The sequence below is a fragment of the Panicum virgatum genome, chromosome 2K (genome assembly GCF_016808335.1).
Source record: "Panicum virgatum strain AP13 chromosome 2K, P.virgatum_v5, whole genome shotgun sequence".
NCBI classification, from domain to species: Eukaryota; Viridiplantae; Streptophyta; class Magnoliopsida; order Poales; family Poaceae; genus Panicum; species Panicum virgatum.
Genome location: NC_053137.1, coordinates 45,664,933 through 45,676,441, shown reverse-complemented (window position 1 = coordinate 45,676,441; position 11,509 = coordinate 45,664,933). Strand labels below are relative to the sequence as shown.

The 11,509-nt window shown below is 52.8% G+C and overlaps 1 protein-coding gene and 1 long non-coding RNA gene across 2 annotated transcripts; both read right to left on the bottom strand.

Moving 5' to 3' along the window:
- Nucleotides 1-451: 451 nt before the first annotated feature.
- LOC120695710 (very-long-chain aldehyde decarbonylase GL1-1-like) lies at nt 452-8,384 on the bottom strand. Its single transcript, XM_039978929.1, has 9 exons — nt 8,077-8,384; nt 7,699-7,919; nt 7,347-7,582; nt 7,023-7,242; nt 6,175-6,296; nt 1,673-1,926; nt 1,463-1,570; nt 1,128-1,334; nt 452-1,057 (listed from the first exon to the last, which is right to left on the bottom strand). Exons 1-9 carry the CDS (start codon nt 8,128-8,130, stop codon nt 617-619), a joined length of 1,863 nt encoding a protein of 620 aa, XP_039834863.1. The 5' UTR covers nt 8,131-8,384; the 3' UTR covers nt 452-616.
- Nucleotides 4,044-5,850, bottom strand: LOC120695711. The gene is made up of 2 exons (XR_005683815.1): nt 4,491-5,850; nt 4,044-4,129 (listed from the first exon to the last, which is right to left on the bottom strand). It is a non-coding gene; the product is annotated as an uncharacterized LOC120695711 (long non-coding RNA).
- Nucleotides 8,385-11,509: the final 3,125 nt, after the last annotated feature.

Sequence of the window (11,509 nt, the reverse complement as noted above, 5' to 3'; positions counted from 1 at the left end):
CAGTAGTGTATACATATATATTTTATTTGGCAACGTATCTAGTGCAAAGCAAGGAACTCGTGCAAACCCGTGCAAACCTACTAAACAAAGTTTTAAAAAATTCTGAAAAAAATCATGAATGTGATTCTCAGGTTACATCATCTATATATAAAATTTCATGGTCAAATTTGTCTTACTCTAGGAGTTACAAAAAAGACAAATTTGAGATGCATTTGAACCATTATTGTTGTCAGAAAATTTGTCTTTTTTGTAACTTTTAGAGTAAGATGAATTTGACTATAAAATTTTGTATATAGATGAGGTAAGCTGAGAAGGACATTCATGATTTTTTTCAGAATTTTTTGAAACTTTTTTTAGTAGGTTTGCACGGGTTTGCACGAGATCCTTGGTTTGCACCAGATACATTCCCATTTTATTTAAAGAAAAGGAAAAGGAAAATTGCACCAGCAAATTGAATAGCCAGGAACCAACCAACAAAAAAACACCCGGATGATGATGATAGATAGATTGATTGATTTGGAGCGAACACAGTGGGGAAGGCAACAAAGCCATGCCGTGTGCTGTTTCGGCCCGGCCCGTCCAATAAACACGGTCGAGCCGCCGGCGGATCTCAATCTCACGCGGGGCGGAGGCCGTGCCTGAGCGCGGCCTCCCAGACGACGTCGATGCGGTCGACGTCGATGGCGCCCACCTCGTGGTGCTCGTACCCCTCGAGGAAGTGCACGACGCCGCCGGCGTGGCACGCGTGCACGACCCCGCGCTCCAGCGAGTACTCGCAGGCGCCCAGGCCCTCGACGTCCTTGGGCAGCCGCATCGCGGCGAGCTTGCCGTAGGTGCAGTCCCGGCGGAAGCCGATGATGGGCGGCACCACGAACTGGTGGAAGTGCGTGCCCGGCGGCGCCCACCGCTGCTCCCGCAGCGACAGCCACTTGCCCACGATCCACGTCCGGCAGTGCTGCGCCGCCCGGTACTTGGTCACCTGCACCAGGTACGGCTGGAACTCCGCCGGCGCCTCCTTCTGGATCTTCTGGAACCGCTCCGTCGACAGAGTCATCATCTGCATGCGAATCAGTTTTATTATTAGCATGTACGGCACCAGGCAGATGCGTGTCATGGCGCGCACGTACCATGACGCGGACCCTCTTCCTGCAGAGGTAGAGCGCGATGGCGCGGCCGAGCTTGGAGGTGGCGCCGGTCATGAACACCTCCGACGTGCCCTTGGGGATCTCGTTGAGGATCACCGCCGCCGTCAGCGTGTTGCCGTGGACGACGCGCACGCGCAGGTCCGGGTGCTTCTTCACGAACAGCGTGCCGCCGCCGTTGAGCGCCTCGTTCTGCGCAGTGCGTGTGCACACCGCCGGCCACATCAGTTTATTATTAGCATGCATGACTTGTGTTGTACTGACAATATAATGATGGCACAAACAAAACCAACCAACCACAAGTAGTAGTAGTTAGTTACCTTGTTGAGAGCTGCAAGGCTGAGGACCTTGACGCCCATCTTGTCGGCCCTCAGGATGGACAGCTCGATCTGCTTGTTGATGCCGTACTTGGCAAACGGCAGGAAGTACTGCAGCCGGCCGGTGCAATAAACATGGCGTTTTCATCATCTCATCATCACAAGTTCAGAACAACGACACGCTCTGAATTAATTCCAAATCAGAGCACGAACCTGGAAGCCGTATCTCGGGACGGCCCACGTCTGGTGCAGGCGGCCGCGCAGGCTGTAGCAGGAGATGACGAAGGTCTTGGACCAGGCCCACATGGCGAGCATGACGAGGAAGGCGAAGGGCCACATGGGCAGCAGGAAGAGCTGCACGGAGAAGGGTGTGGACGCGAAGGTGCGCAGCACGAAGGGCACGTGCAGCGACTGCATCACGTCCACCACGTGCGCCAGGAACACGAAGTCCGGCACCTCGTCCACCCCTGCCATGCATCCATCGACGCGGCGCGTCAGAGTCTCGTCAGGATCGGTTCGACCACGATCGATCAGGCGGAGGCAGCAGATCCGTCGGCGTCGGGACGGATCGGCGTTGCCCGCTGCGGGTTTAATTTGGCTTGGCAGCTACTGCTAGCTTGCTAGCTAGAGTAGTTGCTAGTGGCGGCGGCGACCTCGCCGTGCCGTGCCATGCCAGCCACGCCGCACCGCTCGGGCGGCGACACCACAGGCCGGCGCACGTCGCTGCCCCGGCGGTTGGCCGCTGCTTGCCGCCGCCACTTGCCAACAAGGCATCGGCACCATCCAATCCAACCACGTCGCCGCGCGCGGCGCCCCCCCGAAAGCCACGCGTGCTCGCCGGCCGGCCGGCCCCAGCCGCCAACACACGCCAGGTCCAGCGACGGGACAGGAGGGAATTAGGAAAAGGAACTGATTATTGTTGGGACGCGCAGGTGGCGGTGGCGGCGACGGCGACGCGGCGACGAGGAGGGTTCAGGGAGGGGGCGTCCGCGCCCGTCGCCGCCAGGCTGCTGGCGCCTTGAATGCGGCGGATGGCGCATCCCATCCGCCGGACGTTGACCGGGGATTATTGGGCTCAAGAGCGCGCAACAGAGTGGGGGACTCCCGTAAGGGATTTGGCCATCGAGTGGCTTTCTCCGGCGAGGAATGGATGATCGAGGGGCTGCGTCGCGCAATCATGAGGAGGTTGCTGGTGCCTCCGATCCGAGAGAATTTCCATCCACCTATGAACAGCGCGCTCACCTCGAACCAGAAGCTTCTGCTCGTGTGTGAACTCGAGTCAATCGGGTGGTGTGGAAGTTGTAATTAGTCCTGTTCGAGCCTAGCTGCCCGTGTTCGTTGTGCTATCTTTTCCATGCTTCTGCTCGAACCAGAAGCTTATCTGCGTATAATATTGATTGTTGGGTAATATTGATTGTTGAGAGGGAGAGAGGAACATACATCCGATTGTTGTCTAGCGCATATAGATAGCTGACGTGGCTCTATTGGAGATGCCCTAATAAGCCCCAACGGTCTCTTAACGGCCTCTATTGTTTCATTGTTTGACGTGGAAGAGAGATCGAGCACAAGAAAACGGAACGCCGCTCTAGCGCGGCTGCAAGAGACAAAGCTTCTGCCTCCACATTCTTTCATGCCGCACAGCTTGTGATTTTTCCTTTTTTTTAAAAAAATATATATTTCCTCTCATCACCCATGTCGATGATGATCTCGCGGAGCCGTTGGGACGGCCTAACACGGCTAGCTCTCCCAACCGTCCAAGCTACAGTGTATAGTTAGTCCTGTACGTCGTCTACAGCTAGCAATAATCCAGCATTGCAGCAGACTCCTATAGTCTATAGATAAGTACCATATATAGGCAGGCGCCGTGTAGCAAGCGTGACGTGTTTTGAAATTTTTTCTTGATTGATGGCAGACTTTATTTTTATTATCTATAAGGCCGTGTTTAGTTCACGAAAAAAGTTGACACTCTGTTCAGCTGGATGGCTGGTGCTGATTTATTGTGAGAGAAAAGTACTGCTAGTTGGTTGGTGACTGATGGCTGGTGCTGGTTGGTTTGGTGTGAGAGAAAAGTACTGTTGCTGGTTGCCAGCAGAACAGAGTGTGAGTTTTGTTACGGTAACACATTTCATTGTTATTTGATAATTAATGTTCAATCATGAACTAATTAGGCTTAAAAGATTCATCTCATATCATACAGTTATAGTGTGTAATTAATTATTTTTTAACTGTATTTAATGCTCCATGCATGTGTCCGAAGATTCAATGCGACGGGTACTGTAGGAAATTTTTTTTAACTAAATATGACCTAAGTGGCACGGATGCATCTTACTGTAGAGATACATCTAATTAGCGCGTACTACTTCGTGGCCGGGCTTTCCACGCTTGCTCAGGGTGTGCTGCTGTATGCATGTGTCATGTCTGGCCTGCTATAGGACCATCCGCTACAGGAGCCACCGGGCACGCTTTTGGCGAACCAATAAGAGCTCTCGTTGCAAGGAACTTTCGAAGGAAGCAACCGGCCGGGCGCATGCATATCACGCCGACGTAAAAAGAGGCCTCTTGCTGAGTACGTTATCATTTTTTTTTGTTGGCGGAAGATAACGAATAGCGCGTGGTTGGCTAGAAATTAAGGAGTCGGTTGTATTATTCGATGATGATAGGAGTAAACAACTAAGGCCCTGTTTAGTTCAAGCGCAAAAAATTTTTTGCGTTAGAATCTTACTAATTTGAAGTAATAAATGAAGTCTATTTATAATTTTTTTTGCACAGATGGGTTGTAAATCGCGAGACGGATCTAATGATGCTAATTAATCCATGATTAATCAATAATTAGCGGACAGTTACTGTAGCATTAATGTTGCAAATCATAGATTTAAGTAGTCTCATTAGATTCGTCTCGCGATTTACAGCCCATCTATGCAAAAAGTTTTGTAAATAGACTTCATTTAGTACTCCATGCATGTGTCAAAACATTCGATGTGATGGTTTTTTTTGTGTTTACGGGGTTTATGGGGTGAGAACTAAACAGGACCTAACTCTCTGCCACGCCTCATCTCAGTTTGAATGTTATAATGAAGAACTGATTTTTTTTCAGTACCATATATACCTGTATATATGGGAATTTATTATTTAGGGAAATTGGTGTTTTTACCCTTGCCGAGGAAGCCAATTGTGTTTTTACCCTTCTTTTTGTAACTTTGTGATTTTACCCTCACGTTTCAAAAATGAAGCTTCTATTTGCCCCTACTTTGAGTGTTTTTTAAGTGTACCTCTGTTAAATGAATTTAAAAGGTAATAAATTTTAAAAAAAAAATCATAAAAATATGTAAGTACCCCTTATTCAACCATCCCAACCCTAGGTAACTATCTAAAACTCTCCTGCTCCTTTGCACCACCTCCACCTCCCTTCTAACCCTAGCAGCTTCTGTGGCCAATGGCAGCAAACTAGCATTCGCAGCGGCCGGTGAGCACACATAGGGCGGTCGAGTATGCTTATGCAGACAGATTTGCTGAATGTGGTTGGACATAAAGTTTTTCTTTTGCAGTTAAATTGACGCCATTAGCTTTTTCTAATAAAATAGGGGTAAACTAAATCTTCAGTTTAAAAAAGCAGGGGCAAAATCACCAAGTTAAAAAAATAGGGGCAAAATCACCATTATCACTTAAAATAGGGGTATAAACGCAAAAGCCCCAATTATTTACGTGCATGTGACAAGTTTTGAGATTTGCATTAGTGTTGACACATATATATAACTACCGTCGCCCCAAAATATAACAACTTTTTAATTTGGTTAAAGTCAACAGACCAATAATATCTTCAAAAATAATTATCTTCAAATAGAAAATGTTACATGTTGTGGTAGTTGACTTTATTATGAATAACTTGATATCACTTTTATGTTATCCGTCTTTTTTGTTTTTGCCATCTAGGTCAAAGTTTAAACGATTTGACTCGGAGAAAATCTAAAAGTAGCTATACTATGGGAGTATGGGACGGAGGTAGTATTGAGCAATCGGGACGTTTTAAGGGCAATGTAAGAATTTTATTAAGCATGCATCTACTTCCGCAAACTACGCACAAGTGCATCTCGTTTGAATGAAGGGCGCCGCGGGCTAGTGGGGTACCCCCTACTCTTCTACACTAGCTAGCACCTGTCGTTTAGATAATGCCAGTAGATGATAGGGCAGGGGAGGGGAGGGGAGGGGAGGGGAGGGGAGGTCGTCCAACTCTCTCAAAACTCCTATATAGCTACGGAGTAGAGTAGTTTGCTAACATGGCCCTATTTTCCCACCCCATAAACCCCGTAAACACAAAAAAAACCATCACATCGAATATTTCAACACATGCATGAAGTACTAAATGAAGTCTATTTATAAAACTTTTTGCATAGATGGGCTGTAAATCACGAGGTGAATCTAATGAGCCTACTTAATCCATGATTTGCAACAGTGATGTTACAGTAATCATTCGATAATTATTGATTAATCATGGATTAATTATTATAATTAGATTTGTCTCGCGATTTACAACCCATCTGTATAAAAAAATTTTGTAAATAGACTTCATTTAGTACTTCAAATTAGTAAGATTCCAACGCAAAAATTTTTTGCGCTGGAACTGGGCCATGTCATACGCAAGACACGGACTAAAAGCACACAGAGATGTAATTGTGGAGAGCGAGGTAGCACGCACGCGCGCGGCGTAGGGTCCGTACCTGCGCTCGTCTGCTCGTGCATCTCCCAGGAGCGGGCGTCCAGCGTGCCGCCCACGAGATCAAACAGCGGCATGAACAAGCAGAAGTTGGCCTCCCTCTCGGTGTGGTGGATCACGTGGTACCTGCACGCACCATAGCAGAGCGACACGCGCACGGTGTCAAAAGGCTAGCTGCAAATAATCCGAAGCTATACGATCGAGCATGCCGCAATGCGTGTCCAGTTATCTTTCAGCACGTGATTCCAGAGAACGAACGGCCAGGTGCATTTTCTTCCCAAAAGCGACAACGAGCTAGCGTAGTAGTAGTAGTAGGTGGTTAGCAAGCTCGCTAGCTGCTGAGCCGATCCATCGCTAACCTAAAAGCGAGCTGACAGCTACGTCCTCGTCGCACATGCTCGTTCTTCTCCAGAAGACAGAGCTAGCCCTTTTGCATTGACGACAGAAGCACAATTCGATCACTGACAGTGAGTTCAGGGCCGAACAAAGAGGATCAAGACTGACCACAGCGGATCGAGTAAATGGACGAGTAAAGGACGGAATCATACTGTAGCAAGCACTGTAGACGTGCGTGCGGTTGTACGTGCGTGTCAGCTCGTGCCACCGGCCTGCACAGATGCTGCATGCGGTGCACGCACGCATCGAATGCAATCGCCATCGATCGAGATTTTTTTTATTTTCCCCCTTGCATTGGCTGGCGCAAGCGATGGGCTACCAGTTGCAACCATCGGACGAAGGGGGAAGAATATCAGGTCGATCGTGCGCACACGGTAAAGAAGAATGAAGAAACGGCGGCGATGATTCAGAGAGAAGCTAGGAGTGAGGTAGAGAAGGAGCAGTAGTGACACGTACGTCGGGGTGTAGATAAGGTATCTGAGGACCGGGATCGCCCGGAAGGGCTTGCTGGGGAAGACCTCGACGTTGCAGTGGCCCATGGCGCGGAGGCCGTCGAACGCCAGCGCGTAGCCGAAGGCCAGCGCCACGGAGCCGCACCCCGCGGCGCACGCGGCCGCCAGCGGCAGCGCCATGAGCGCGCCGAGCACCATGCTCTCCAGCGGGGTCGCCAGCCCGGCTGCGCACACATACATATCGTATCAGATCATTCGGATCGGATGATGTTCAGGAGCCATTCCGATCGATCGCGGCCGACGGATGGGTGCGAGAGCGGGCAGGTACCTGTGAATGGCTGCGGCACCTTGCTGGAGTGGTGCAGCGAGTGGTAGCGGGCGTAGAGGCTGCCGCTGGCGTGGAGCGCCCGGTGCGCCGCGTAGAAGAGCGGCTCGGTGGCCGCGACGTGAGCGAGGAGCGCGACGGCGAGCCCGCGGGCGTCCCAGAGCGGGAGGTGGCGCAGCGACGGGAACGCGTACAGCGCCGCGGCCGCCATCAGGGCCTGCAGGATCAGGAAGTTGTCCCTGCAGCGCATGCACAGGGCCGCCCGGCTCTGGTTGGTTAGCGGCCGATCGAAGAAAAATGGTCCAGCTAGCGTTGCAGCGAGCGGATCGGGATTCCTTTCCTAGGACGCACGTACCAGTCCCACTCCCTGTCGATCTGCTCGAAATCGACGCCGTCGCGGACGACGCGGCGCCGGCGCGTGGCGAAGAGCATGTTGCTGAAGGAGCTCCAGAGCTGGTAGGTGAGCGCCCGGAGGCCGAAGAGCACGAGCAGGAGGAGGACCCACCGGTCCGGGCTCGCCGCCTCCCACGCCCGCGACGCCGCCGCCTTGCCGACCAGCGGCCCGTACAGCACGTACTGCAGGCCAAGAGGAGGAGGAGGAACTCACCAATCGGGCGGGCATCGGCATGGCTCAAGCACATGCAGCGCACGACGTCGTCGTCGTTCGCGCTCGCACCCCGGGAGAACGTGAACAGGAGAAGAAAACGAACGCGCGGCGCGGGCACATACATACCTTGTAGAAGCCGAGGTTGTCCCACGGCCAGGAAGCCAGGAACGCGGCACCCATGTCGGCCCTGCTCCTCTCGGTCAGCTCGCCCCCGCGCCCCCGGCACCCTGCTCTGTTCTGCTGTGGCGCAGAGCCAGTCGGCGAGGAGCCGTGAGATTCGAAGAAGGTTTGGAAGGCGCGCGACAAGGCCAGGCCAGGTGGTCGGCTCTGTTTCAGAGGGGAGGTTGGATCTCAGCCTGGAAAAATGTGGTGGTCTGAAACTCGGCAACCATGCCTGGGAAAATGTGGAGGCGAACGCTGTTGCTCTGCCTCGCCGGCGTGGCTTTTATATACACATGTAACGTGGTCGCCAAGGGAGGCAAGTGGGGGCCGGAGAACAGGGACGCCGCGCCGAAGAGGCGAAGACCGCCGCAGTGTCCAGTCCAGCCGCCCCACCGGCCCCGGCTCCCCACCCGCACCTAGCTAGCTGGAGTTACGGCGCCGGGCTCCACCGGCCGGAAACCCGTCGGGATGGCGACGGTGTCGACGTGCGCCGTGCCGTGTCAATTCCTGATGGGATGACAGGGCAGAACGGGGGCCGCGCGGGAGGAGGCGCCATGAGGTTAAGGCCATCCTGCCGCCGGGGTAACTGAAGTGGCACGAGATGGCGCCGCGCTGGTACGGAAGGCGGCGGCATGCCGGAACAACAAGCTGGCCGCCGCGCTTTAAGTTCGGAAGTTCCCGGATCGGCAAAGCCCAGCCAAGCGTACGCGCGCCCGTGGCCATGGAGATGAGCGGCTTCGGGGGGCGGTTGCAACGATCGCGCGCACGCGACTCCCGTGCGCAGCCAGCAGCGGCGCGCGGTCGGTGCCGTCGCCGCGCGGTGCGAGCGGCCCGTACGCCGTCGGCGTTGGAGGTGTGGGCGGTCGCCGCCCGACCCGTGGTTTGTGCACGTGCAGGTGCCACGTGCGGCTAAGGGTCTGACTCTGGGAGAGGAGGAGGAGGCCGGGAGCCCCGGCCGCTCACCCGCCGGGCGGTCAGGGTCCCCGGCCGTGGTTCCATGCAGCATTCGCCAGCATTAATTCGGCCCGCAGCCGCAGGCAGGCGTGCGGGTGGTCCGGTGGAGTGGAGAGGAGACGCCAGGGCAGGGCCGCCGCCCGGGGGGCGCCGAGCGAGCCAACAATCCGGCAGGGCGCACCGGTGGGCCGGTGGCGGGTGCACGAGTCCTCCATCTGGTCGCATCGGCATTGAAGGCGCGGGCGCGGAGCTTTGGCCATGTTTGGATGAATGCATCAAAACTTTTTCAAAAAAGACGAATACATGCATGAAGTACTAAATGAAGTTTATTTGCAAATTTTTTTTAGGAATGAGTGTAACTTTTCGAGACGAATCTAATGAGCCAAGTTTCATCATGATTGGCTACAGTGATGCTACAGTAACCGCGCTCAATCATCTTCTAATCGTGCGGTCAAAGTCCTCATTAGCTAGAGCAACTGCTACAGTACCATAGTTGTGGAGGTAATTTTATAATTAGACTTTATTTAATACCCTAAATTAGTGGTCAAAACATCGTTTCTCTCTCATCAAAAATTTTTCACAACCCAACCAAACACGGCCTTTCCCGCGTTACCAGTGCCTAGCGACCGCAGGCCGGCGGGCGCGGTCGTCATGCCTTGACGGACACGCCTGTACGTGCCCGCCGGGTACAGTACAGGCGGGGAGTGTACCCGACCAAGGACGACTGCGAAACAGCCGGACGCATCATGCTGGCTGCTGGGCGCCGGCACCGGCAGCGCAGCCATCTGATCTCGCATTGTACGGTACTCTGCTTAGTGATGGCTATTGGTAATGACTTGCCCCCCCCCCCCCCCCCCCTAGGTCGTCGAATGTAATACTGACCGAAACCTTTCCTTTTCGTTTTGAGTAGCACGACAGAAACCCATCATTATTCCCAAATTATTTTCAGAAAAACTCGCTCATGCATATGACTGATGATTGGGCCAGCGCCACGCAGGGGGAGAGGAGCCTACGGCACGGGAAATTCGTGCTAGCTGCACGCAAATTTATCGAGTCAAACAAGGACGGCGGCGTCGGAATCCTACGGGTTGCTATTTGTGTAGTACTACTCCTGTCCTCGGCGATCAACCGCCCTGAAAAGAGCGCGGAACTACCACGCATTACTACGTCCCGGCTTTTATTACGCGTGGGTGGGGGGATCGCGCACAGGTGAGCTAGCGCTACGGCCAAACGGCCACCGGCGCGCTTCGCTCTCCGTGGCTTTCGCAGCCCGTCCAATCATTTCCCCGCGCGGCCGCGGCCGCTAGCTTTGACCGCAGCCAAGAGCTGACGAGCGTACCGACCGCCAGACGGGACGGGACGCGCCGTGGGGCGGGCGGGCGGCGCACGGCGCGGCGCGGCGCGGGCAGGCGACGGACGCGCGGGGCTGTGGCTTCTGGACGGGGGTGCGTTGCGCGTCGTTGGCGCGATGGGAGCGGGCGAGCGTCCGAAGGCCCACGGCGGCACGGGTCACGCGGACCGGACCCCTGAAGCGCCCGCCCGCCGTGCAACGAGTTTTTTTTATTTTTATATTTTTTTCATCGATTTATCAAAAATATATGTGGGTATAATTTTTTTTCAAAAATATCACCCTGCCGCCGGATCAATTGGCGGTAAGGAGCTACCGCCGTTTGATCCGGCGGTATCTTCCCTGGGCCCACGGCCTATGGAAGATACCGCCGGATCAAACGGCGGTAGCTCCTTACCGCCAATTGATCCGGCGGTAAGAACTACCGCCGCGCTGTAGCCCGGCTATAGCCGCCAGCTACAGCCGGCTGTAGCTGGCAGCGCCCTACCGCCGTTTGAAACGGCGGTAGGTGTCCCATATTTTTTTTATTTTTAATTGTTTTATAAGCTTTCACTGATATAAATATTTGTATAATTATTTTAAAGACTATGTGAACTGTAATTATTATCTTTACATTTATAGATATTTCAGAAAATAATAGAGATAGCGGAGGTTAGGGAAATATTTTTTAAAAATTTATACAAATTAGATTTAACTCTAATAATCTGTGAAAATATATTTTCATGAGATATTCATGAGTTTCAATTACTATTTCGATGTCTTGTCACCTTGCATCAGATTCTTCTGCACCCCCACTATAATTAAAAATATGGGAGTACTTACCGCCGTTTCAAACGGCGATAGACATGCGTGAACCTGTGGCAGCCCCGCCCGACATAAACCGGCTTAAGTGCGCTAACCATCATCAAAACGACAATCAGGGTTAACACGCACTTAAAACGGAGCAATCCGGCAGTGCTGTCGGGTAAAATCCCGATAAAACCACTTAAACCTGGATCGAACAAAGCAGCATAACTCACACGAAGACGAGTCCAGAGAAAACAACACCTCACAATAAATTACAACACATAGAGTTTAACATGACTTCAGGATTAC